The sequence below is a fragment of the Mauremys mutica genome, chromosome 24 (assembly GCF_020497125.1).
Source record: "Mauremys mutica isolate MM-2020 ecotype Southern chromosome 24, ASM2049712v1, whole genome shotgun sequence".
NCBI lineage: Eukaryota > Metazoa > Chordata > Testudines > Geoemydidae > Mauremys > Mauremys mutica.
The window spans coordinates 6497811-6519523 of record NC_059095.1 but is presented as its reverse complement, the minus strand read 5'-3'; the positions used below and the strand labels follow the sequence as shown (position 1 = coordinate 6519523).

Sequence of the window (21713 nt, the reverse complement as noted above, 5' to 3'; positions counted from 1 at the left end):
CACGGGACAGCAGGAGGCTCAGGTTGGCGCCAAGCCTGGATGAGGAGCTGTGAACTCAGAGATGGAGCGGCCCCAGCGCCTCCTGCTCCTGCTCTCCCTGCTGTCCTACCCCTCAGCCCAGGCTGGTGAGTAGAGGAAGCCGTGGGCTCGGGTGACTCTCCGGGGTCCATGCACTAGGTGAGGAAGGAGCCGTCCCCTCTCCTCCTGCTCAGGAGTCTGCGTGTCTTTCAGGTGCTTTGCGGAGTCAGATTGTCGGGGGGCATGAAGCCAAGCCCCACTCCAGACCCTACATGGCAGCCCTGAAGCTTTCCAGTCGTTTCAGCTGTGGGGGGTTTCTGGTGGCCCCGGACTGGGTGATGACCGCCGCTCACTGCATGGGGTAAGCCCCGTCCCTCCCCCACAAATGCATGGACGGATTCTGGTTGGAAGACAAATGTCAGAGTTGTGGGAAATTCATTAAAGACCCTAACTCACTCTGAAAGGGTCCACCAGACTCGGGGCTGAGCTGGCCAGAGAGTTGCATCCTAAGGTGTGATTTTAAGTCGTTTTCATTATCCTAATCCCTAGCTCTTACATAGCACCTTGTACAGGTGAATCTCAACAAGGGAAGTTAATGTCATTATCCCCTGTTTACAGATGGGGGAAACTGAGGCACCAGGCGGTGAAGTGACTCGCTCGGGTTCACCCAATAGGCCAGTGGTAGAGCTGGGATAGAACCAAGGTGCCCTGAGCCCCAGTCCAGTGCTCTAGCCACTAGGCCACACTGGTTGGAAAGGCTGTGGGGAGAGGCTGATTTCACTTTCAACTCAGCTGAAGTCAGGCTGGTTAAGTGAATCAGGAGCAGGTTTCTGTTGAAGTGAAATCAAAGACTGAAGTGTCCACCCACAGGTCTGTGCTGGTTTCACTAAATCGATTTAATTAAACTGCTGCTTGGTCCTGATTCTCCATGGCCCTGCAGCCAGGCTGGCCCTTCACCCCGGGGCAAAGCGGGTGCAGAATGCAAGTCACTGCCACTCTGCCCTGGGAGTGCTTTACGCCGGCTTTGCACAGGAGTTAGTGACCGCACCAGGGGCAGGTGATGGGGAGGCGTGTTACGGTCTCATCCTGCAGGTGCTGAGTTCCTCCCGTGGGAGGAGAGAGAGCTCAGCACCTCACAGGGTCAGGCGTCGCGAGAGACCACAAGAACATTCTTAGAGCAAACTCCTGGAACGTCCCTCCCTCGCTGAGCCCCCAGCTCTGCACCTCCCCTGCGAGAGCCAAGGCAGGGACCAACAACCGACACCCCGGTAGAGAGCAGCCCTGACACATCCCCTCCCACAGCGAGTACCCCAGATCCTCCCTCAAAACGTCCCCATTCCCAGGCAGGGCATCCCTCCACTTGCTCCTTGGCCATTCCTCCCAACAACCGGCCCCATTTCCTCCTGGATGCCAGAGGCCCATATGGAGACCACGGCCCAGCTGTGCCAGCGGCTGTACAAACTAGGGTGACCAGATGTCCCGATTTTATAGGGACAGTCCCGATTTTGGGGTCTTTTTCTTATATAAGCGCCTATTACCCCCGGCCCGATTTTTCACATTTGCTGTCCGGTCACCCTAGTACAAACACAGAATGAGAAGCGGCCCTGTCCCCCGGAGAGCTTGACATCTAACCAGGCGAAGGACGGGAGGGGAAGTGATTGGCCCAAGGTTACACAGCAGATCAGTGGCCAGGAATTAGCGTGCCCTCTCCTGCGGCACAGCACGCTGCCCTGCCCACTAGCCCACGCTGCCTACATGAAAGGAACTTCGAATGCAAGCTGCTGTTTGACTGTGAAATATGGCCCCTCCTCTCCTCTCCCCTCCTCTCCGAGGCAGAGATGCTGACTTGAGTGGACCTGATGTGTGATATTTACTGTCATTTGAAGGGACATCAGCGTCATCCTGGGAGCTCACGATTACCACATCCCGGAGGCCTCCCAGCAGATGTTTGCAGTTGAAAGCTACCATCCGCACCCAGAATACAATGCCAATTATGTGCCATACAACGACATCCTTCTCCTAAAGGTAACAGGATTCCCCACTGGAGAGTGAATCCCTGCACCGGCTGCTGGTTAAGGCTACATCTACACTGCAGTAAGAGATCCGTGGCATGGCTGCGGCTGGTCTGGGTCAGCTGACTCGGGCTGCAGGGCTAAAAGTCGCAGCGTCAATGTTCAGGCTCGGACTTCGAAACCCCACGAGGGGGGAAGGCCTCCGAACCTGGGAGCCAGGCCATGCAGGAACCTCTACACTACAATTTTTAGCCCTGCACCGGAGCCGGCTGACCCAGGCCCCGAGTACCATGGATGTTTTGTCGCGGTGTAGACATACAATTGGGGTTTGTAGGTTATATATGCTGCAGCGTGCCTCTGGTATTTAGATCCACCTCTCTGGGCTTTGTCCGTACGTGGCAGCCGTCTTCTCAACTGCCACAGCAGGGACTGAACCAGGATTCTCCAGAGCAAACCTCATGGGCTGCTGCAACCGGAGCGACAGTTCCGTAGTGCGGGCAGCATTACTCACATCCTCTGTGCATTGGCACAGAGGTGACCACGGGACACACTCACCAGTGGGTTACGGGTTTGGGCTCTGCAGACTCAAACGCCGATTGACCTGTTGCGGCCGCACAGGAGTGATATCATCACGCCATGACGTAATCCCAGGAGAGGCTGTTCCCAGCGGACGAGCACTGGCCACTCTCCATCCCTGGGCTGGCATCACACAACCCAAGGATGTGGGTGTGCCAACGTCAGAAGGTGACGGCCATGACGTGTCTAGCTTTGGGGCTCAACCTCAAACCTGATCCCACCCCTAATTCTACACCCTGCCCCAAGGCGGATTCCTGATGAGCAAGCACCTGGAAAAACAAACCCCCAAAACCTCCCCCTTCATCTCCTGCAGGGCCTAACGTGTTTGCTCCCCTCCCATAACAGCTGAGCCACAAAGCCCAACTGAATAAATACGTCCAGGTGATCCCCCTGCCCAAGAGCAGCAGCGACATCCCCGCGGACACCAAGTGCATCGTGTCGGGATGGGGCCTCATTGACCAAGAGGTACCAACTTCCAAGCTCTTCGAGACCAACGCCACCGCCCTGAGCCGGAGGAAATGTCTCCTGTTCTACCCAGAGCTCACCGATGGCATGGTCTGCGCAGCCAGCTACCACAAGATCAGTGACGTCAACCACGTACGTCTCTGCATCCCTTCCCGTCTCCCTCAGCCATGCTGCCCTGAGGTTGGCGGGTGGGAAGGGACCTCCCCAGCCGCCTTAATGGCCCACTGTACCCATGAGCCACCGAGACACCAAAGGGGCACTCAGAAACGTCCTCGTTTTTCAGCAACGAGGCAAGCTGTAGAATAGACCATGTGCTGGGGGGGAGGCAGGGGGGGGAAGGGGGGTATTTATCACCTTGGCTCCTAGAACTCACAGGGCTGTAGCCACACCATTGCTGGATAGCCTGCAGGGGTGTGCATAGGAATAAAAATGTGGCCTGTTTGAAGGGGCATTTTCTGTGCCCCCTGCAGCCAGGGGAGCTGGCTCTTCTCCCCCCGCCCTGTGCACACCCCTCTGAAAGCCTGTAAGATGTTCCCTAGCAGACACAAGGCCAGAGACATTGAGGTTACTTGGGGTTACAGGGTAGTGGAGCCAGGATAGAACTCAGCCATCAGCGGCTCTAACTCCTGCGTTCGCGCCCGCTAGCCCACAATGCGCTTCCACGGTGTCTACGTTCTACTGAACCCTATTTCCCCCGTGTCTTCCTCAGGGGGACTCCGGAGGCCCTTTGGTCTGCAACGGGGTGGCCCAGGGGATCGTCTCCTACGGTTTCCAGTTCCCTCCCTCGGTGTACACTCGCATCGCCCACTACCTGCCCTGGATTCGAAAGACCATGGGGCAGTGACCAGAGAGGCAGATGCTACAGCTTCTCCGGCATCTGCATGCTGCGTAGTCACTGGCTTTTCTCTCCCTCCGGGTGTTACCTGGAACTGTAGGGATAACAACGCAGGGCCCACCCAACTCCTCCTTTTGGGCTGCCTGTTTCTTTCCATTTAAATACCATCATTAGTGGATCAGAACCACCCCCCAGGAAGAACATACATGGCTTAATCCTGAGCCCCTTGCCAAGTTTTTACACCCAAACCTCCCAGGTTAGCCTGGGTGAGGAGGGAGCGAAAACACGGCAAGGAACTCAGATTTGGCCCAAAGCTTTCCTCAGCCAAGCAGCCCTTTCCTGGTTCAGAACACACATGAATCCCACCATGCTGGGGAGGGTTCCAAAGCACATGGATTGTGACGGGGTTCAGGCACCCAATTCGGCGGCTTTTTGTTGGGAAATGCTGACTCATCAAAACCCAAACGGTCTGTAGCTAAGGGCTGGCTTTGAGGACTGTCCCGATAGACGATATTAGGATTTTTTTTTCTAGATTGCAAAAACTGGCTATTTTGACATTTTCTAGGTGGATCGTTTCGGGTTTGGGGATGACGCCACTTTTCATTTTGAAATTTTAATCAACTGAAAGGAAAGGGAAGGGACCATTTTTTTAAAAAAAAAGTGTTGAAATCAAAATTGAAATGTTTTGAAATTAACCAAATTCTTTCAGCTGACCAGATCGGATTTTTTTAAATTGCAGATTATCAGTTTGCAAAAATTCACAAGATTCCCACTTCTCACCCCAATTTGAGATGGGCCCTCCCCCCGCACCCCATTCCTTTTATGCCCTGCAGCGCTAGAGTGTAACAAGCAAGACAATAAACGAGATCCTGCGTTTCGTAAAGTCTCCTGCCTTATTCTGAAGTTTGTTTCTGCTCATGGTTGTAAAAGGGATACCCGCTTACCGTATCTTTCACTCCACGCATCTACAAAGTGGGTTCTAGCCCAGGAAAGCTTATGCCCAAATAAACGTGTTAGTCTCTCAGGTGCCACAAGGGCTCCTCGTTCTTTTTGCTGATACAGACTAACACGGCTCCCACTCTGAAACCAGTAAGAGAAGAGAGTACACCAGGTCTCGTTTATAGCCAGATGGCTCGGATCAGCCAAACCCTGACCCCCTCCCATTTCCACCCCATGCACCTACTGCCACGTACATATTTATTAGCCTTCCCTACGCTACATCCCTGGCCCTCCCGGGACCTGCAGCGGCACTGAAAGGGGATTCTACGTAAACTGTCCAGAACGCAAGGACACCCGGAGCTCAGCACAACGGTGCTGAGTTTCAGCCCTGCACCTGCGGAGACTCCAGCCTGAGACACATACAACCTGCTCTCTCTCCCCGTCCCTTTTGTGTTCCTTTCCACCCCCCACCCACTATTTGCCTCCTGTCATCTCTCCCTCTCTCGGCTTGTCCTCGGACGCCGAGACCAGCTGTGCCCCACCAGCCCAGCGGCAAGATGCCCAGCTGGAGAAAGACCAGCAGCGGTGAGGGATCAGACACTGAGCCAGAGCCCAGAGAAGAGCTGCCATGAGAGATTCATAGAATAGCCACAAAAGCTGCGTTTTCCCCACTTTTACGCCCCTGCCTCTTCTCCCCCTTGCGTCTGTTTGTCCAAAGCAGGGAGAGTGACCCTCCGTCACATCCCAACAACCCTTTCCTCCCCCCACGCCTCCCAAGAAAATTGTCTGACAAAAATAAGAGACACTAACCAACAGCCTCTCTCTGAAAAGGGGACTCTGGTAGGTTTGGGCTAAGTTAGGTCTGTACAATCGCTCTCTTTCCCTTCCAAAAGGGCTTTATGTTGTGTGCTGCTGCTTTTTCTTTTATTTAGCCCGCTCAAGATGTTTGCAAACTTTGGCATGAATTGTGCTGCCATGGAGCTAAGCAGCCCGAGGTCTCTGACCTCCAGCCCTTGAGCCTTGTTTAACGCTTTACTGTTGTACAGTGACAGGGTCACATTAACACTCTGGACTCTCTGGGTCCCCTTATTCCATCACACTTAACACAACAGGCCTCAACTCTTAATACGCCGAGCTAGAGTCTCAGCCGGTGGAAACGGCCGTAACCCCAGAGATAGCTGATTCGCACCCCACTGGCAGGACGCAGTTTTTAAACTGTCGGTGACAAACTCTAAACTGATCAACACAGAAGAATCGGTTCTAACAGCAGGAAGTGGGCCCGGAGAGCTTGGGGAAAACAAAGTCCTGAGCTGCACACAAGGTGAAGGTGAAGCATTTCCTGCCCCCCCAACGGAAGGGCTGTGTCTGCAGCTGAAAAACCCCACAGAGTTGTTTGTGTCTTTAGACGAGGCACACCTCTCTGTGGTTAGAGTTTCTCCTGTCAACTGACTCAGAAGATGCCAGCCAGAGGCAGAGTGTTCTAGTCGGTAAGACACTAGTTGAGGGTCCAGGCGCTCTGGGTTTTATCCCTGGCTCGGGCATACACCTGCTGCGTGGCCTTGGTCAAGTCACTTGACCTCCCTCCATGCCTCAGTTTCCCCTCCCACCCTTTGTCTATTCAGATTGTAAATTGGTTGGGGCAGGGCACCTCTCTCACTGCAAGTTCAGACAGCACCCAGCGCAATATGATCCTCTAGATGCTACTAACGGTGATTTTTTTTCACTCTCCACTTCATCAGAGAGATTTGGCAACCCCTTAGCACATTAGACCGTTGTCTGCTCAGAGCACAGATCTGAAGGTTAATGACTCTGCCTTGTCCCTGGCCCAGTAGGTATCTGCTGCAGCTGCTGGTGGGTTCCACATCCACCCAGAGGCATTCCCCACCGCAGCAATTCCAGAACGAGTTCATGGCATCCACCAGAATCCAGACATTGTGAACAGAGAGATTCCCCCCGCCCCAGTTGTCACAGGAGTGGAGCAGGAAGGGGGTTGTGGGTCAGGACTGAGGTGCATGAGCACAGCTATGCATGTGGGGAGCCCAGGAGCAGAGTCAGAGGACGGGTGTGGGGTGGGATCAGGGGGGCGCTGGACCAGGACTGGACAAGCAGGCATTCCTGCAGCGAAGGATTGACTCTTAACTGCGCTTCCTGTTTAGATTTCCGTGGTCACCCATAGGGCTGGTAGTACCCTGACCGTTTACTGCCTCGCGAGCGCCTCCTCCTGGCCAGAAGCCACTCTACAGCACTCTGCCTCACTGGCCATCCCACCTCTTCAGGGCCCCTCTAAGAACCCTTCAGGCCCTGGCCCCAGTCTCCGTCCTCCACGAATCCAACGCAGCCTGGACCCCGGGTTCAGCTGAGCCCAGTCCCAGTACCTCCTGTCTGGAGTTTGGCCTTCGCCACAGGCCTTTTCCATCTTTCCCCTGCTTCCTGGGTAGTCGCTCCCGGCCTGGAGAGCGTTCTCCCAGTGCCGTCACCATTCCCGCCAGCCGCAGCTACGCTCCCTCAGCGACCAGCCCCCGTTTCCCGCTGCCTTTTTATAGAGGAGCCGCCGATTCCGCTCAGGCCGGGTGACCCGATGTCCCGATTTGATAGGGACAGTCCCAATACCTGGGGATTTGTCTTATATAGGCTCCTATTACCCCCCACCCCCATCCCGATTTTTCACACTTGCTGCCTGGTCGCCCTACTCTCAGGTGAGGCTCCAGGCTCAGCCACAGGCTCTCCAGCCCACGGGCAAACCACCCTGTTCCAGGCCGGATTCAGACTCACAGTCGCCCCCAGCCCCTGACATTTCCAGCCCACGGAAAGTACAAAGCCCCCCGGCCAGAGCGATCTCCTGGAGCCCCACCCACCGCTTCCTCCAAGTCCCTATAGATGGGCTCTGCCGGCCGCCCTCCAGTTCCCGAGTCTCTGATCTTCCTCCCACATCAAATCCCAGCATCCCTTACCCGCTGCTCCACCTCTGGCTGTTCCCTGATTTGGGGGTCCTGGGGGGGGAACTCTCCGAGTCTGAAGCCCAGACCCTGCCTAAATCCTGCCCCGGCAATCTGTGTGTTCCCCTAGGGATCTAGGCTTAGGAACGGGATGGGTCAGCTCCAGCACCCTCCACTTTGGCTGTAAAACCACCAGCCACTGAGCGCTGTGCTTGTGAGGAGCATAGCAATCATGGGCAGCCGTTGCCGTCCCCGCTGGCAAGCGGGCGATCAGCACGCAGGGGGGGGGGAACTGCGCTGAGCTGCCCTTGCAGCATGCTGGGTTCTTATCTCCAAAATGCAGCCTGAGTTTTATTCAAGGGCTCCCCTTTTATCTCTGTTTTGGGTCCGATACGGCTCCTCGGCACAGATCTCTCTCTCTCAGTCCCTTCTCTCAAAGCTGTTCTACTTTCCATAAATAATTAGTCATCGGAACAGGGACTGGAACGGGGGTGTCCCCTGGCTTAATGGCGTGCGCTAACCACTAGGCTTTTGTGCTCTTTTCCCCTGGCCCAATAGAACAGCTTCAACCAGCGAGATTGAGCCAGCCCATAGCCCAGTGGCTAGGACATGTTCCTACAACGTGGAAGACCCCACAGCTGACAGAGAGAAGAATTGAAGCAGGGTCTTCCTCAGCCCAGGCGAGTTCCCTCCCCACTAGGCTAAAGGCTATAAAAAGGCCGTGCCCTCCCCACCAGGATATTTGGTCAAACTGCCCGAAATCCAAACAAACCATTTTGCCTCTGCACAAAATGTTCTGTTTCAGCCCGACATGGCATTTTTCCAACTGGGTGATTCACTGAAAAATTTCTTTTCGGTTCCACCCAAACCAAAAACGTTTATGTTATTTTTTCCAGAGTTGCCAGCCAACCAAAAAATCTGTTAGTCCCCAATCCTAGCCAAGACCCGTCTCAGGATCAGGATGACCAAGGCCTAATGGTGTCACGGTGGGTCCCAGGAGATGGTGAGGACAGCAGCCATGAGGGTTTCATTTGCTCCTTCTGGTCTCCTGTCTCCCTGCCAGCCAGCTCTCTCTGTCCCCAAAGGTTTTTTAAAGGACCCCAGAAGGGACTGAGGGGTGGAATAACCCATCCCCTGGTTATTTCGTCCACCAATTAGGCCTAATTTCCAACAGTCCAGCTGTGGTTCATTGATTGGTCCCACACACCTTTTGCTCCCCGACCATGGTCTTAGCCCAGTCCTTCAGTTAGACCAGTCGGCCTTTTCGTTGGGTCTTAGTCTTTCTGTCACCCTCTCCCATCAACTCTTGCGACCGGGGAGCGGAACACTTTATAAACGTCTCCCCACTTTCCCAGGCCGGCTCCCAGTCGGACCCCAATTTATTACAACCCTCCCCAGCCCAGGAAGGATTCATGCCACATCCACAGCCCCCCGCAGGCCCTTCCCTCAGGACACAGTTGTGTTCTTGAAACGCCAAGCAGAAGCAGTTCCTCTGTCCACCCTGGGTTACAGCTCCCACAGGCATCTGCCATGGCCTCTCGGTGCTGCTCCACGAGCTCCCACCTATACTCTCTGCGGCCTTCATAGAAAGCCCCTGACCCCCCTTCTCAGCAGGGTCTGATAATGGAAGAAGGCTTTCTGGGCCCAGGCGTTTAAAGCAGCAGATCCGCCTGTTAGAGGGCCCTGTATAATGAACACAAGACCATAACGTTCTTATGTTCGTTAGACAGGGCCCACAGCACGATGCTCTGTCACTCTTTTCCCCCTCAGTCAAGAACAGTTTCCCTCATCACTTTCTGATGACACATCTTTATGATACCTGATACCTTGAAAAAACATCCATCTTGCTCTTCTCTTTTTGCAAGATTGGGCTAGAATAGGTTTGTCTCCATCGCTCCTCTCACCTGGGCTGCACATTCGCTCTTTGCTGAGTTTAAACACTTTCTCTCCACTCTTCTCCACTTTCCTTATCCCTCTCTTCCCCGTCCCCTTCATCATGTTTGTTAAATCTGGGTGCTCAGTCGTTCGTTCTGCACACAGAAAGAGAAAGAGGCCACTAGGAGATGTGCAGCGCCTCTGGGCTCTTTCCTTTCTTGGCCACTCAGGTTCAGCAGCGCCAGCAGCTGGCTGGACCGTGTGCACAGTCACAGCAGCGTGCGTAGTTCCTTACACTTTCCACTTGACTCACACGCCCTGCCAGGCCATGGGATAGAAGACAGGAAAGAAAGGTGCCAATTTCCTACATCATCTGCTGCCCTGGAGACCTGTGCTGCTTTCCTTATGTTGCCTGTGCAGGAGGATGTGTGTGTGTGTGTGTTTCCCTCTTGGGGTGGTGTGTGTATGTGTGCATGTGTGTGTGTGTGTCTCCCTTGGGGTGGGGTGTGTGTGTGTGTCTCCCTTGGGGTGGGGTGTGTGTGTGTGTGTGTGTGTCCCTTGGGGTGGGGTGTGTGTGTGTGTGTGTGTGTGTGTGTGTCCCTTGGGGTGGGGTGTGTGTGTGTGTGTCCCTTGGGGTGGGGTGTGTGTGTGTGTGTGTCTCCCTTGGGGTGGGGTGTGTGTGTGTGTGTCCCTTGAGGTGGGGGTGTGTGTGTCCCCCTTGGGGTGGGGTGTGTGTGTGTGTGAGAGAGAGTGTCCGTCCCCCTTGGGGTGGTGTGTGTGTGTGTGTGTGTGTCCCCGTCCCCCTTGGGGTGGGGTGTGTGTGTGTGTGTGTCTGTCCCCCTTGAGGTGGGGTGTGTGTGTGTGTGTGTGTCCGTCCCCCTTGGGGTGGGGTGTGTGTGTGTGTGTGTGTGTGTCCCTTGGGGGGGGGTGTGTGTGTGTGTGTGTGTGTGTGTGTGTCCCTTGGGGTGGGGTGTGTGTGTGTGTGTGTGTCCCTTGGGGTGGTGTGTGTGTGTGTGTGTGTGTGTCCCTTGGGGTGGTGTGTGTGTGTGTGTGTGTGTGTGTGTGTGTCCCTTGGGGTGGGGGGTGTGTGTGTGTGTCCCCCTTGGGGTGGGGTGTGTGTGTGTGTGTCACTTGGGGTGTGTGTGTGTGTGTCCCCCTTGGGGTGGTGTGTGTGTGTGTGTGTGTCCCGTGGGGTGGTGTGTGTGTGTCAGTGTGTGTGTCCCTTGGGGTGGGGTGTGTGTGTCCGTGTGTGTGTCCCTTGGGGTGGGGTGTGTGTGTGTCCGTGTGTGTCCGTGTGTGTGTCCCTTGGGGTGTGTGTGTGTGTCCCTTGGGGTGGTGTGTGTGTGGTGTGGTGTGTGTGTGTGTGTGTGTGTCCCCCTTGGGGTGGGGTGTGTGTGTGTGTGTCCCCCTTGGGGTGGTGTGTGTGTGTGTGTGTGTGTCCCTTGGGGTGTGGGTGTGTGTGTGTGTCCCCCTTGGGGTGGGGTCGGGTGTGTGTGTGTGTGTGTGTGTGTCCGTCCCCCTTGGGGTGGGGTGTGTGTGTGTGTGCGTGTGTGTGTGTCCGTCCCCCTTGGGGTGGGGTGCGTGTGTGTGTCTGTCCCCCTTGGGGTGGTGTGTGTGTGTCCGTCCCCCATGGGGTAGGGTGTGTGTGTGTGTGTGTTCCCCCTTGGGGTGGTGTGTGTGTGTGTGTGTGTGTCCCCCTTGGGGTGGTGTGTGTGTGTGTGTGTGTCCCCCTTGGGGTGGGGTGTGTGTGTGTGTGTGTTTGTCCCCCTTGGGGTGGGGTGTGTGTGTGTGTGTGTGTGTGTCCCCCTTGGGGTGGGGTGTGTGTGTGTGTGTGTCCCTTGGGGTGGGGTGTGTGTGTGTGTGTGTGTGTCCCTTGGGGTGGGGTGTGTGTGTGTGTGTGTGTGTGTGTCCCCCTTGGGGTGGGGGGTGTGTGTCCGTGTGTGTCCCTTGGGGTGGTGTGTGTGTGTCCGTGTGTGTGTGTGTGTGTGTCCCCCTTGGGGTGGTGTGTGTGTGTGTGTGTGTGTCCCTTGGGGTGGTGTGTGTGTGTGTGTGTCCCTTGGGGTGGGGTGTGTGTGTGTGTGTGTGTCCCTTGGGGTGGGGTGTGTGTGTCCGTGTGTGTGTCCCTTGGGGTGGGGTGTGTGTGTGTGTCCCTTGGGGTGGTGTGTGTGTGGTGTGTGTGTGTGTGTCTCCCTTGGGGTGGTGTGTGTGTGTGTGTGTGTGTGTGTGTGTCCCTTGGGGTGAGGTGTGTGTGTGTGTCCCTTAGGGGTGTGTGCGTGTGCGTCCGTCCGTCTGTCCGTCTGTCCCTTATGGGTGTTGTATGAAGCTACAGGGATAAAACAAGGCCCCTAATTCCTCCCCAGGGCGGGGCGCTAACGGGCTCGCGGCTCTTAAATATCATCATTCGAGGAAGAGGCTCTTCTTCCTGGGGACAAACACAGCCTGGTGTGAGCAGAGATTAGTGGGGACATCGTTAGCTTGCCAAGAGATATGCACAATGTGCTCTTTAAAGATTTAAATCTCCTGAGTGAAGAGTCCCGTGACTGGTCCCCTGCGGGACATGCGACTCTCTAGCAGGGGGGTTCAGGATTCTGTCTGTACCTGTGGATGGACCAACGGTCAGACCAATGGCCCAGGTAGCCCCGTATCCTGTCTCTGAGAGCGGCCACCGCCAGAGGCTTGGGAGGGAATCAGCAGGATAGGGCAATTACTGAATTACATCCCCCGTGGCCAGTCCCAGCTTCTGGCAATCAGAGGTTTAGTGACCTCCCAGAGGGCAGGGTTGCCTCTCTGACTATCCTGGCAAGGGGTCACCAAACCGAGTCCCAGAGCCAGACGCTCAGCTGATGTCCAATGCAGCTGTGGCCCGAGCGACCCCACTGAAAATCCAGCACAAAGGGATAATTCCAGACACCCTTCCCTCAAATGGTCTGACACTGAACCTAGAGCAGACAACGTCCCCTTCTGCTAAGACGTGGGTCCTCTTCTCACCTAGGCTCTGATCCAGTTCCTGTTGGGATCTATGGGTATGGGCTGAATCAAGCCCCTGCAGACCAGGCACTGACCAAGCAGCGCCAGCTAACTGTCCTCCTGATGAAGGTTTTTTGCAGTGGGGAAGAGCTAACAGAGTCTCTTCTGGTAGTTCCTGCTTCTGACGGCTGCTCTTCTTGGGCAGATGCCTGGGATGGGTTTGGTAGAGCACAGAGGGGAGAAGCATCTTCTCTTCCTCCACGTCCCACTGTCGCCATCAACCTCAGGTCATTAAGGCCAAGATTTCCAAAGAAGATTAATGACTTTGGGAACCCAGTTGGAAGAGCCTGATTTTCCCCAGCCTGCCGAGCAGTCACCTGCTGAAAATCAGGCCCCTCTTCACGGAGTCTCCACTGAAAATCTCGGCCTAAGCGAGGCCTCAAGTCTCTTCCCTCCCAACGTTGTGCTTGTGACTGTAGCATCGGAGCCAAGTGGTGCCCAGGCTTTGCTTGGCCTCTCTGCAGAGAGATAAATATCCACCCCTGGTGAAACGGCAAAGGCCTGTGTGGTTTTCGGTTACAGACTGAGCCGCCGTTAGCACCTTCTGCCCAATGGAAAAATGTATGACAGCGGAAAGGATGCTATCAGCTGGCTGGCGTTCTTGACCGTTATCTCCAGGGAGGCACAGAACCCATCATCATGTCTCCACTTGAGTGGAGATACAGATCCTCTCCCACACCACCCGACGCCTTCGCATGCTCTTTACATGAACGGTTACGGCTATTGCTGGCTCCAGCTGTCACGCAGGGTCCGGGACACTAACATCATTCTCAGCGGGAGAGGAGAGGAGCGGGGTTTCCCACGGCTTAGGACTTTGCAGCGGTACAGTCCAAATCGGTTATTGACGGCCTGCACCAGAGGGTTAATAATGAGATGGCCACACTGGCTGTTGCCACAGAACGAGTGAGATTAACCCAGAGTAGGGGGGAGCATGGGGAATTCCTTAAGGACTTGGCTACCTGATTGGAGATGAAACTCAATGTAGACACACGCAAGGGAACAATTTAAACTACTCAGTCACAGGGCTTAATAATAATAATAATACCACCGCCTAGCTCTTCTCTAGCCCTAAATCACCAAGTGCTTTACAAAGGAGGTAAATATTATTATTCCCTTGTACAGATGAGGAAACTGAGACACAGAGCGGGGCTGTGACTTGCCCAAAGTCACCCAGCCACATCAGTGGCAGAGCCAGGAACAGAACCAGGGTCTCCTGAGTCCCAGGCCAATGCTGCACCCATGACAAGTTCCAAACGGGTTACAACAGGACAGCCACTCTCTTGGGCGACACGTCAGGTTTGAACCGGGCATCTACTGTGCTAAACACACAAGCTGCTCCGGCGTGAGCTGAAGACCCAACATGTGGCAAATGGGGGCTGACAGGGCATGAGACTCACACTTAACCCCTTGTCTCGGCCCATATTCAGGCCAGTTTTAATTCCCTGCTCCTGGAATAGGGGACACGGCCAGCCTAGCGCTTGGGAACGACTCCTGCTCACTGCAGAGGGCTGCTCCCAGCGCGTAGCCTTTACTTACACCCGCATGTAATCTCTGCTGACACCAGCACTGCATCATCCCAGGGTGACCCTGGGGAAGTAACGTCGGCTTCCTGTGCCTCGGTTTCTCCATCTCTAAAATGGGGATAAAGATCCCGGCCTGCCTTTTTAAGTGCCTTGATCTGTGCATGTGAGACATGCTATAGATGTAGGATAGGAAGGGCTGAGACCGCTCCACTCCAATCTATCCATGTTCTACAGAGCGCATTTCCATCTGTCCCCTGCTAGCCCCCAAAGATCCCCTGCTGACTGGCTGACAGCCACCCGCTTCGCCAGCACACCACCGGCCGCCGGAGCTAAAAGCACCAGCTTGGCTGTAGCTCAAGCTAGAAAGTCACGGCTCCGCAGCTGGGACTGGAACAAACTCATATCACCAGTGGATCAGGCACCACATGACCCCGGGGGGGTTACACCTGCACCCAATCACTGGGCGGTTTGCAAATGTTGTCTTCCTTGTCTCACACCGGGTAGGGCCTGTAAGGCCCCATGCTTTCCATGCCCCGCAGGCAAACCCCATGAGGTATGGGGGGGGCGTTGATCACGAGCACAGCGCATGCTGGGGCATTAGCTCTGAGACCCTGGGTGTGGCGGGTTGGGTCACAGAAACCCCACCTTGGGAGCTGCCAACTGATGTTCCAAGACTACTCCTGCCCCTGGCTTCCTGCCCTGGCAGCTTGGGACTTCCGTGCCCTGCCTGGTGTGAGCCAGACCCGCTAGCCTGCTGGAAACCCAGACCCAGGTCTGAATCACGTCCCCTAACAGCTGCAGGCTTCACTGAAAGCAGCTCACAGAAGTGTTCCTGCCTTTAACACTCAGATGCCCAACTCCCAATGGGGTCTAAACCCAAATAAATCCGTTTTACCCTGTATAGCGCTTATACAGGGCAAACTCATAGATTGTTTGCCTTCTACAACACTGATAGAGATGTACCGCTGTGTGCATCCCCCCAGGTATTAATACAGACTCTGGGTTAATTAATAAGTAAAAAGTGATGTTATTAAATACAGAAAGTAGGATTTAGTGGTTCCAGGTAGTAACAGACAGAACAAAGTAAATTACCAAGTAAAATAAAATAAAACACGCAAATCTAAGCCTAATACAGGAATACAACTGAATACAGAGACGATCTCACCCTCAGAGCTGTTTCAATACATTTCTTTCCCAGACTGGATGCCTTCCTAGTCTGGGCACAGGGCCGCCCGGGGAGGGGGGGGGCAAGTGGGGCAATTTGCCCCAGGCCCTGCAGAGGCCCCCACGAGAATATAGTATTCTAGAGTATTGCAACTTTTTTTTATAATGGAAGAGACCTGTGAAATTGTTTTTCCCAGCCCCCCTGAATCCTCTGGGCGGCCCTGTTTGGGCACAACCCTTTCCCCTGGTACAGCTCTTGTTCCAGCTCAGGGGGTAGCTAGGGGATTCCTCAGGATGCCTCCCCCTTTGGTCTGTTCCACCCACTTCTATATCTTTTGCATAAAGGTGGGATCCATTGTCCCTCTGGGTTCCCACCCCCCACTCACTGGAAAAGCACCAGGTTAAAGATGGATTCCAGTTCAGGTGACACGATCCCAGGTCAGTGTAAGCCCCCAAGCCTTCGTTCCTCCCAGCCCGACTCACAGGAAGGCTGCCTGCTAACAGAACCAGCCAGTCAATTGTCCTGCTTGATGGGAGCCATCAAGATTCCCAACCACCATTAATGGCCCACACTGTGCAGAATTACAATAGGCCCGCAGAGTTATATTTCATATTTCTAGTTTTAGATACAAGAGTGGTACATTTCTAGAACTAGGAGGACCACACTCAGTAGATTATAAGCTTTGTAACCATACCTTACAAGAGACCGTTTGCATGAAGCATATTCCAGTTACATTATATTCCCCCATTCGCATATTTTTATAAAATCACATAGACGGCAACGTCGCACTGGGAAGGTGCTTTATGGAGCCAGGTTTGTGTTTGTTTTAAGCAGGGCCCGTTAACACAGCGACTGCTCTCCCACAGGTCCTGCTGAGTGGCCTGCCCAGCTGGGAACAAACAGATGCATTGTCCTGCACGCCCCCAGAAGCTGTCAACTCAGGCCCGCTTCCAAGTATCTGAAGCAAGTGACCAGAGGCAAGTGGAGAGGAGGTAGCAGATAGACGCACAAGGATCTGATTGTGCCCGGATCGTTTAGATCAGCCCAGCACGTGTGGTTTCCTGGTTTCCGAGTTTCATTGGTCTGAGGCTATAAAACCAGCCACAGGGCAGCAGGAGGCTCAGGTTGGTGCCGAGCCTGGAAGAGGATCCGAGGAGCTGTGAACTCAAAGATGGAGCGGCCCCAACGTCTCCTGCTCCTGCTTTCCCTGCTGTCCTACCCCTCGACCCAGGCTGGTGAGTAGAGGAAGCCATGGGCTAGGGTGACTCTCCGGGGTCCATGCACCGGGTGAGGAAGGAGCCGTCCCCTCTCCTCCTGCTCAGGAGTCTGTGTGTCTTTCAGGTGCTTTGCGGAGTGAGATTGTCGGGGGGCATGAAGCCAAGCCCCACTCCAGACCCTACATGGCAGCCCTGAAGCTTTCCAGTCGTTTCAGCTGTGGGGGGTTTCTGGTGGCCCCGGACTGGGTGATGACCGCCGCTCACTGCATGGGGTAGGTACTGTCGCCGGGTTTGTCTTTCTCAGGCTGGTTGATGGAATACATTTTAAAGCAGGAGTCGTCTGCCGTCTGTGCGAAGCCGGCTGTCTCTGCATCCTCGCCCCCGTTGCTCGGGGAAGGGGAGAGGGGCTGTGCCCGGGAAAGTGACCCACCCTGCGTCCTCCTGGTTTCAGGGATATCACCGTGATCCTGGGAGCTCACAATATCTATGAGCCAGAGGAGTCTCAGCAGGTGCTGGGGGTTGAAACGTACTACAAACACCCTGAATACAACAGCATCTCCGTAACTAATGACATCCTGCTGCTCAAGGTAAGTGACTTGTCTGCAGCAGGGGAGGTCCCCCTGGCAGCTGCTTTGGGGGGTGAGGGGCTAAGTGCGGACGGCTGAGAAGAGAGAGAATTTTATGCCTTGTGCTGTGTGGGGAGAAGTCAAAGTTCACTTTGCAAACTGGGCTTTATTATTTCGAGATGCTCCAGCCAGAGAAAGGATCCTGCAGCCTCACCCTTCCTGGAGTTCCCTAAGGGTCAGAAGCACTCAGCCCCTCTCAGAATAGCTCACCCAGTGTCAGCTGCACTGTCCCCCATCCCCTGCAAGCTGCATGTTCTCCAGTATTGCCTCCCTCCTGTCCCCATGGCTGCTCAGGGCCCATTGCTGTCGGTTGCTGAGCACCGGCTCTGAGGATGCTCAGCCTCTCCCATCACCTGGCCAGGTAGGGCCACTGGACATCTTCCTGAGCCATTCTCACAGCGGGACCCCTGCCTCCAGCTTCCACTGACTACTGCTGGGGGCTTAATACTCCTCCTCTTCCTCCCACCCAGCTGACAGCGAAGGCCAAGCTGAATAAATACGTCCAGGTCATCCCCCTGCCCAAGAGCAGCAGTGACATCCCCACCGACACCAAGTGCAGCATAGCGGGATGGGGCCTCATTGACGAAGAGAAGGTCACGGCCAAGCTCTTTGAGACTAACGTCACCATCTACAGCCGCAGGAAATGCCTCAACATCTACCCCCAACTCAACAACGGCATGCTCTGCGCCGGCAGCTTCCACCAGCTCAAGGACTCCAGCCAGGTCAGTGCTGGGAACACCGGCCAACGGGTGGCATGGGGAAGTGTGGGCACCAGGACCTCCGCTCCCGGGCTGGGCCTCCCAGGCAAGCTACTTAGGTGCCACTCTAAGAGGAGGGACGCTCATGGATGCAAATCTCCTGCCAGCTCATGTGTCTCCCATAAGGGTTTTCCCCCTGTGGTTTCTTGTTACCCAGGCTGACACAAGCCCTGCATTCAGCTCCTGAAGGAGGGTTTGCTGCTGAGCCCGGAGGCCTGTGGAAGCACACGGCCCGGCACCGATGGGTTCCTTAGTGAGTCTCATCTGCACGAGAGCTGGGCAACATTTTTCAACCCCCATTTTTTGGGGGGAGAGGGGGAGACATGCAGATTTAGGTCAACCTTAACATTGCACCAAGTTGTGTTCAATTCACCCAATGGTTTCGGTGAAAAAAAATCCCAACTCCCTCCCTTCCCCCCCCTCCCAATTTCTGAACAAAATCAAAACACGTTGGTTTGACCTTTTCAGAAAACAGAACGTTCTGATTTTTCGATTCCAAACACCTCTCCCTTTGGAAACTTCCCTCCGTTTTCCTTGAAAACGCTCAACGCCCCAAGGAAATGTTTCATTTTGCCAAGACCCGTTTTTTTCCTTGCTGCTGTTTGGAACTGGCACGAGATGAAAACTCCATTATTAGCCCAGACAGCGTGTCCCTGCCGCGGTCACCGGGGGGCGATCACCACTCATGGACACGTGGCCGAGCTGGCTTTAATTTAGCAGACTTGGGTGCCACAGCAGCGAAGCGCGGCAGCATGGGCCAGACCTGGGAGTGCTTACGCAGGGTTCTGGATGGGTTTGTACGGCCTACGCTGCTGCAGGGTCACTGCTCCAGTAATGCTCACTCGGGAACATCAGCCATGAGGCGCAGTCACACCCAGTGATTGCAGTGCCTGTGACATGGGGCGACCACACTGGGTTTGTGCAGAGCAGCCAACTTAATGGGTTGACCCCGGGGGTAAAGTGCATAGAAGTCAGTCAAGTTACACTAGGGATTAAGGCCTCTGAAGTCTCTCCTCTTCTCTGTTTGGCAGGGGGATTCCGGGGGGCCTATGATCTGCAATGGGGTGGTGCAGGGAATTGTCTCCTTTGGCAAAAGCTTCCCTCCTGGTGTCTACACCCGCATTGCTAACTACCTTCCGTGGATCAAAAAGATCATGGGCTAGAGGACCGGAGAGGAAGATGCTCCAGCTTCTCCTCCAGCATCTTCTGCCTTGGAGACCCGTGCTGCTTTCCCTTATGTTGCATCCTCCAACCTTTTCTCCCTTTGGGGTGTTGTCTCTCTAGGTGCCTCTATGGCCTGGTTACTGTAGATCTGAACGCCTGCAGGCCCAGCAGTCCCCTTGTCACCTGGGTTCTGTTGGCTCGGGAGAGGAGTGTCGAGTTTTCAGCCCACTGAGTTAATATTCTCTTGACTGGTCCCCTGAAGAAGCAGCAGCTTTGCTGTTCTGAGGGGCTTCAGGATTCCTTCTGCCCCTGTTGACGTGAATAGGGCACAGCTGCCCCGTCTCCGGGACAGTGCTAAGACCATCCGAGCAGAATCAGGGATCATTCTAGAGCAGGGTGCACTGAAGTGAGTTGAAATCGGCCCAAGGAGGTGGTTTTGGATCACCTGGAGGGGAAGCTCTGACCCATGCTCGCTCCCTCCTGGGCGTTCCCTGATTTGTTTCCCCGGCTCAGTCCCAGGTTGAGGTTGGGCTTCGCTTGGGTTTACAAGGGAGTTTCTCTCCCCGGCAGTTTCAGCTGGTGCCACATTGTCAGAGCAGAAGCAGGGCAAAGACTGCAGCAGCAGGAGTTTGAATCCTTGCCAGTCCCTCTAAGAGGGGGGAGACTCCCCAACCCTATGTTCTCACATCCCCTTCGCCCCGGTCACTGCTCCATTCCTTCTGTATCGCTCACTGCGATGCCGGGCCTGTAACAAGCTTGAAAAATAAACGCCAATCTGCATTTCACAGCGTGTCCGTCTCCTGCTTCACGACATCTTGCTTCAGTGGGTTTCTGATCATTCTCCAGATAAACACAAGGGGCCAAATTCTGCTCTCAGTTGCAATGGGGCAGGGCCTTTGATTTCAGAGGGTTACACTGGTGTAAATGAGCAACTCAGCCCAGAGGAGACCAGTCCTCTTTCAACTTCCCAGGCCACAGAGGGAAGTGCCCCAGCAGAACTGAAACAGGACCCGTGTGGTTTTCTGTTTAGTGGGAACTCTGCAAGTGGGAGGGGCACGGCCTGCAGGTGTCCTTGGTCCTTATTGCTGGGAATGCGTAACCCACCTGATTAGCTTTGCCGTTCAGTTTAGACACAGACCCTCTCACATGCGGCCCGCTGCCTCCTTGCGCTTTTCTTGTGGTCCTGGGTCTGTCACTGATCCCTGCTAGATAGATCTCGAGAGGAGGAGCAGAGTCAGGCCAGTGCTGAGCACGTCCAGCGTTACTAACTCGCATGATTTCATTGCCTGTCATGACATCTTGGTGTTTTCCTTTCTCAGCTTCCATTTCATAAAAAAGTTTCTAGCCCAGTGCTAACCATGGGGGATAGGAAGAAGCTTCCCTGGGGTAATTTATCTAATAACTGGGTTTCTTATGCTTTATTCGGAAGCAGCTGGTTCTAGCCACTGTTAGAGACAAGACAGTGGACTAGGAACTTGGGGTGTGATCTGGACCCCCCTCATCTGAGCATCTCACTATTTACCACATGGGAGTTGGAGGCACTCATGGGCCACAGATTGAAACTCATCTGTTCTAGCTGGGTTTAAAGCTGTCAGTCAAACATACAAGTGGAGAGAAGGCACGTGGCTTCCGATAACAGTCTAAATGGCAGATTTCAGAGGGGTAGCTGTGTTAGTCTGTATCAGCAAAAACAACGCGACACCATGGAAAAAAAATCTGTTAACCCTGGAAAGGATGCTATCAACATGTAGACGTGACAACTTTATCACAACCATCGCTGATAACGTTATCTCCAAACCCCAATGTTTAAGACTCTCAGGCTCCGCCCAGATCACCCATCCTCCATCACACTCATCAGCAAATCATCAGCCAAGATCCCCAGATGGTGTAGATCAGTCTAGGTCCCTTGGCTACATTAGCACTAAGGGGATCAACCCCCTCTGTCTCCAGAACTCCTAATGGAAGCAGGTTGATAAAGGAGGGAGGTTTGGTACGGAAAGCTTTGAAGGGGAGCAGGGAAAGTTGATTTTAAACCCCCCAGCACAGAGGCCGCGTGGATGGTTTGAGATGCTATACAAATGCAGTGGGGAACAATGCTGGTAAGGAAATCATTCAGGATTCTCTTTCTGGTTTTTTCATGTAAGACAAATAAGTTACACTGACAAACAACAGCCAAACATCAGAAATGATGAACCAGGCTCCTAAAACTATTCGCAAGATTGAATTAAAAATCATGTGTTTGTTGTTTTTAATTAATACATTTTAGGTTCTTTGCCTCCTGGATTCTGAGACTTTAGATCACACTCTTGTCACATTTTCCACCTTTTATCCCCAACAATAAGGGCTAGAAACTTACTCCTTTCCCCCCCACCCCGCCAAGAGCTGAGATTTTCACATAATCATGTGACTCCAGAAGCTGGGGCTTTAAGAATAATCCTAAATATTGCAAGACTCGGGATCAAGTCACAAGAGCTGGCTGTGACAGACAGCAATTTCCTGCAATATCCTGGACACACCATACTGAATTAAATTAAAACAGGGGGGAGGGATAGCTCAGTGGTTTGAGCATTGGCCTGC

At 54.2% G+C, this 21713-nt stretch overlaps 1 protein-coding gene across 3 annotated transcripts; it reads left to right on the top strand.

Annotated features, from left to right (window-relative positions):
- LOC123356059 (mast cell protease 1A-like) lies at positions 1–19921 on the top strand. 3 transcript variants are annotated; one of them, XM_044999027.1, is made up of 5 exons: positions 1–125; positions 16713–16860; positions 17040–17175; positions 17685–17936; positions 19004–19921. In XM_044999027.1, exons 1-5 carry the CDS (start codon positions 62–64, stop codon positions 19133–19135), a joined length of 732 nt encoding a protein of 243 aa, XP_044854962.1. In that variant the 5' UTR covers positions 1–61; the 3' UTR covers positions 19136–19921. The 3 variants fall into 3 exon arrangements, with proteins under 3 accessions (XP_044854962.1, XP_044854960.1, XP_044854961.1); XM_044999025.1 differs by lacking the exons at positions 16713–16860; positions 17040–17175; positions 17685–17936; positions 19004–19921 and adding exons at positions 232–379; positions 1905–2043; positions 2952–3203; positions 3781–4766 and having other exon boundaries at positions 62–125; XM_044999026.1 differs by lacking the exon at positions 1–125 and adding an exon at positions 16451–16606.
- Positions 19922–21713: the final 1792 nt, after the last annotated feature.

Bases quoted from the DNA above. Each gene is read 5' to 3' on its own strand.
- LOC123356059 (XM_044999025.1), top strand. From the start codon at position 62: ATGGAGCGGCCCCAGCGCCTCCTGCTCCTGCTCTCCCTGCTGTCCTAC. The intron at 126-231 runs GTGAGTAGAGGA...CGTGTCTTTCAG, and splicing joins CTACCCCTCAGCCCAGGCTG to GTGCTTTGCGGAGTCAGATT. The intron at 2,044-2,951 runs GTAACAGGATTC...CTCCCATAACAG, and splicing joins ACGACATCCTTCTCCTAAAG to CTGAGCCACAAAGCCCAACT.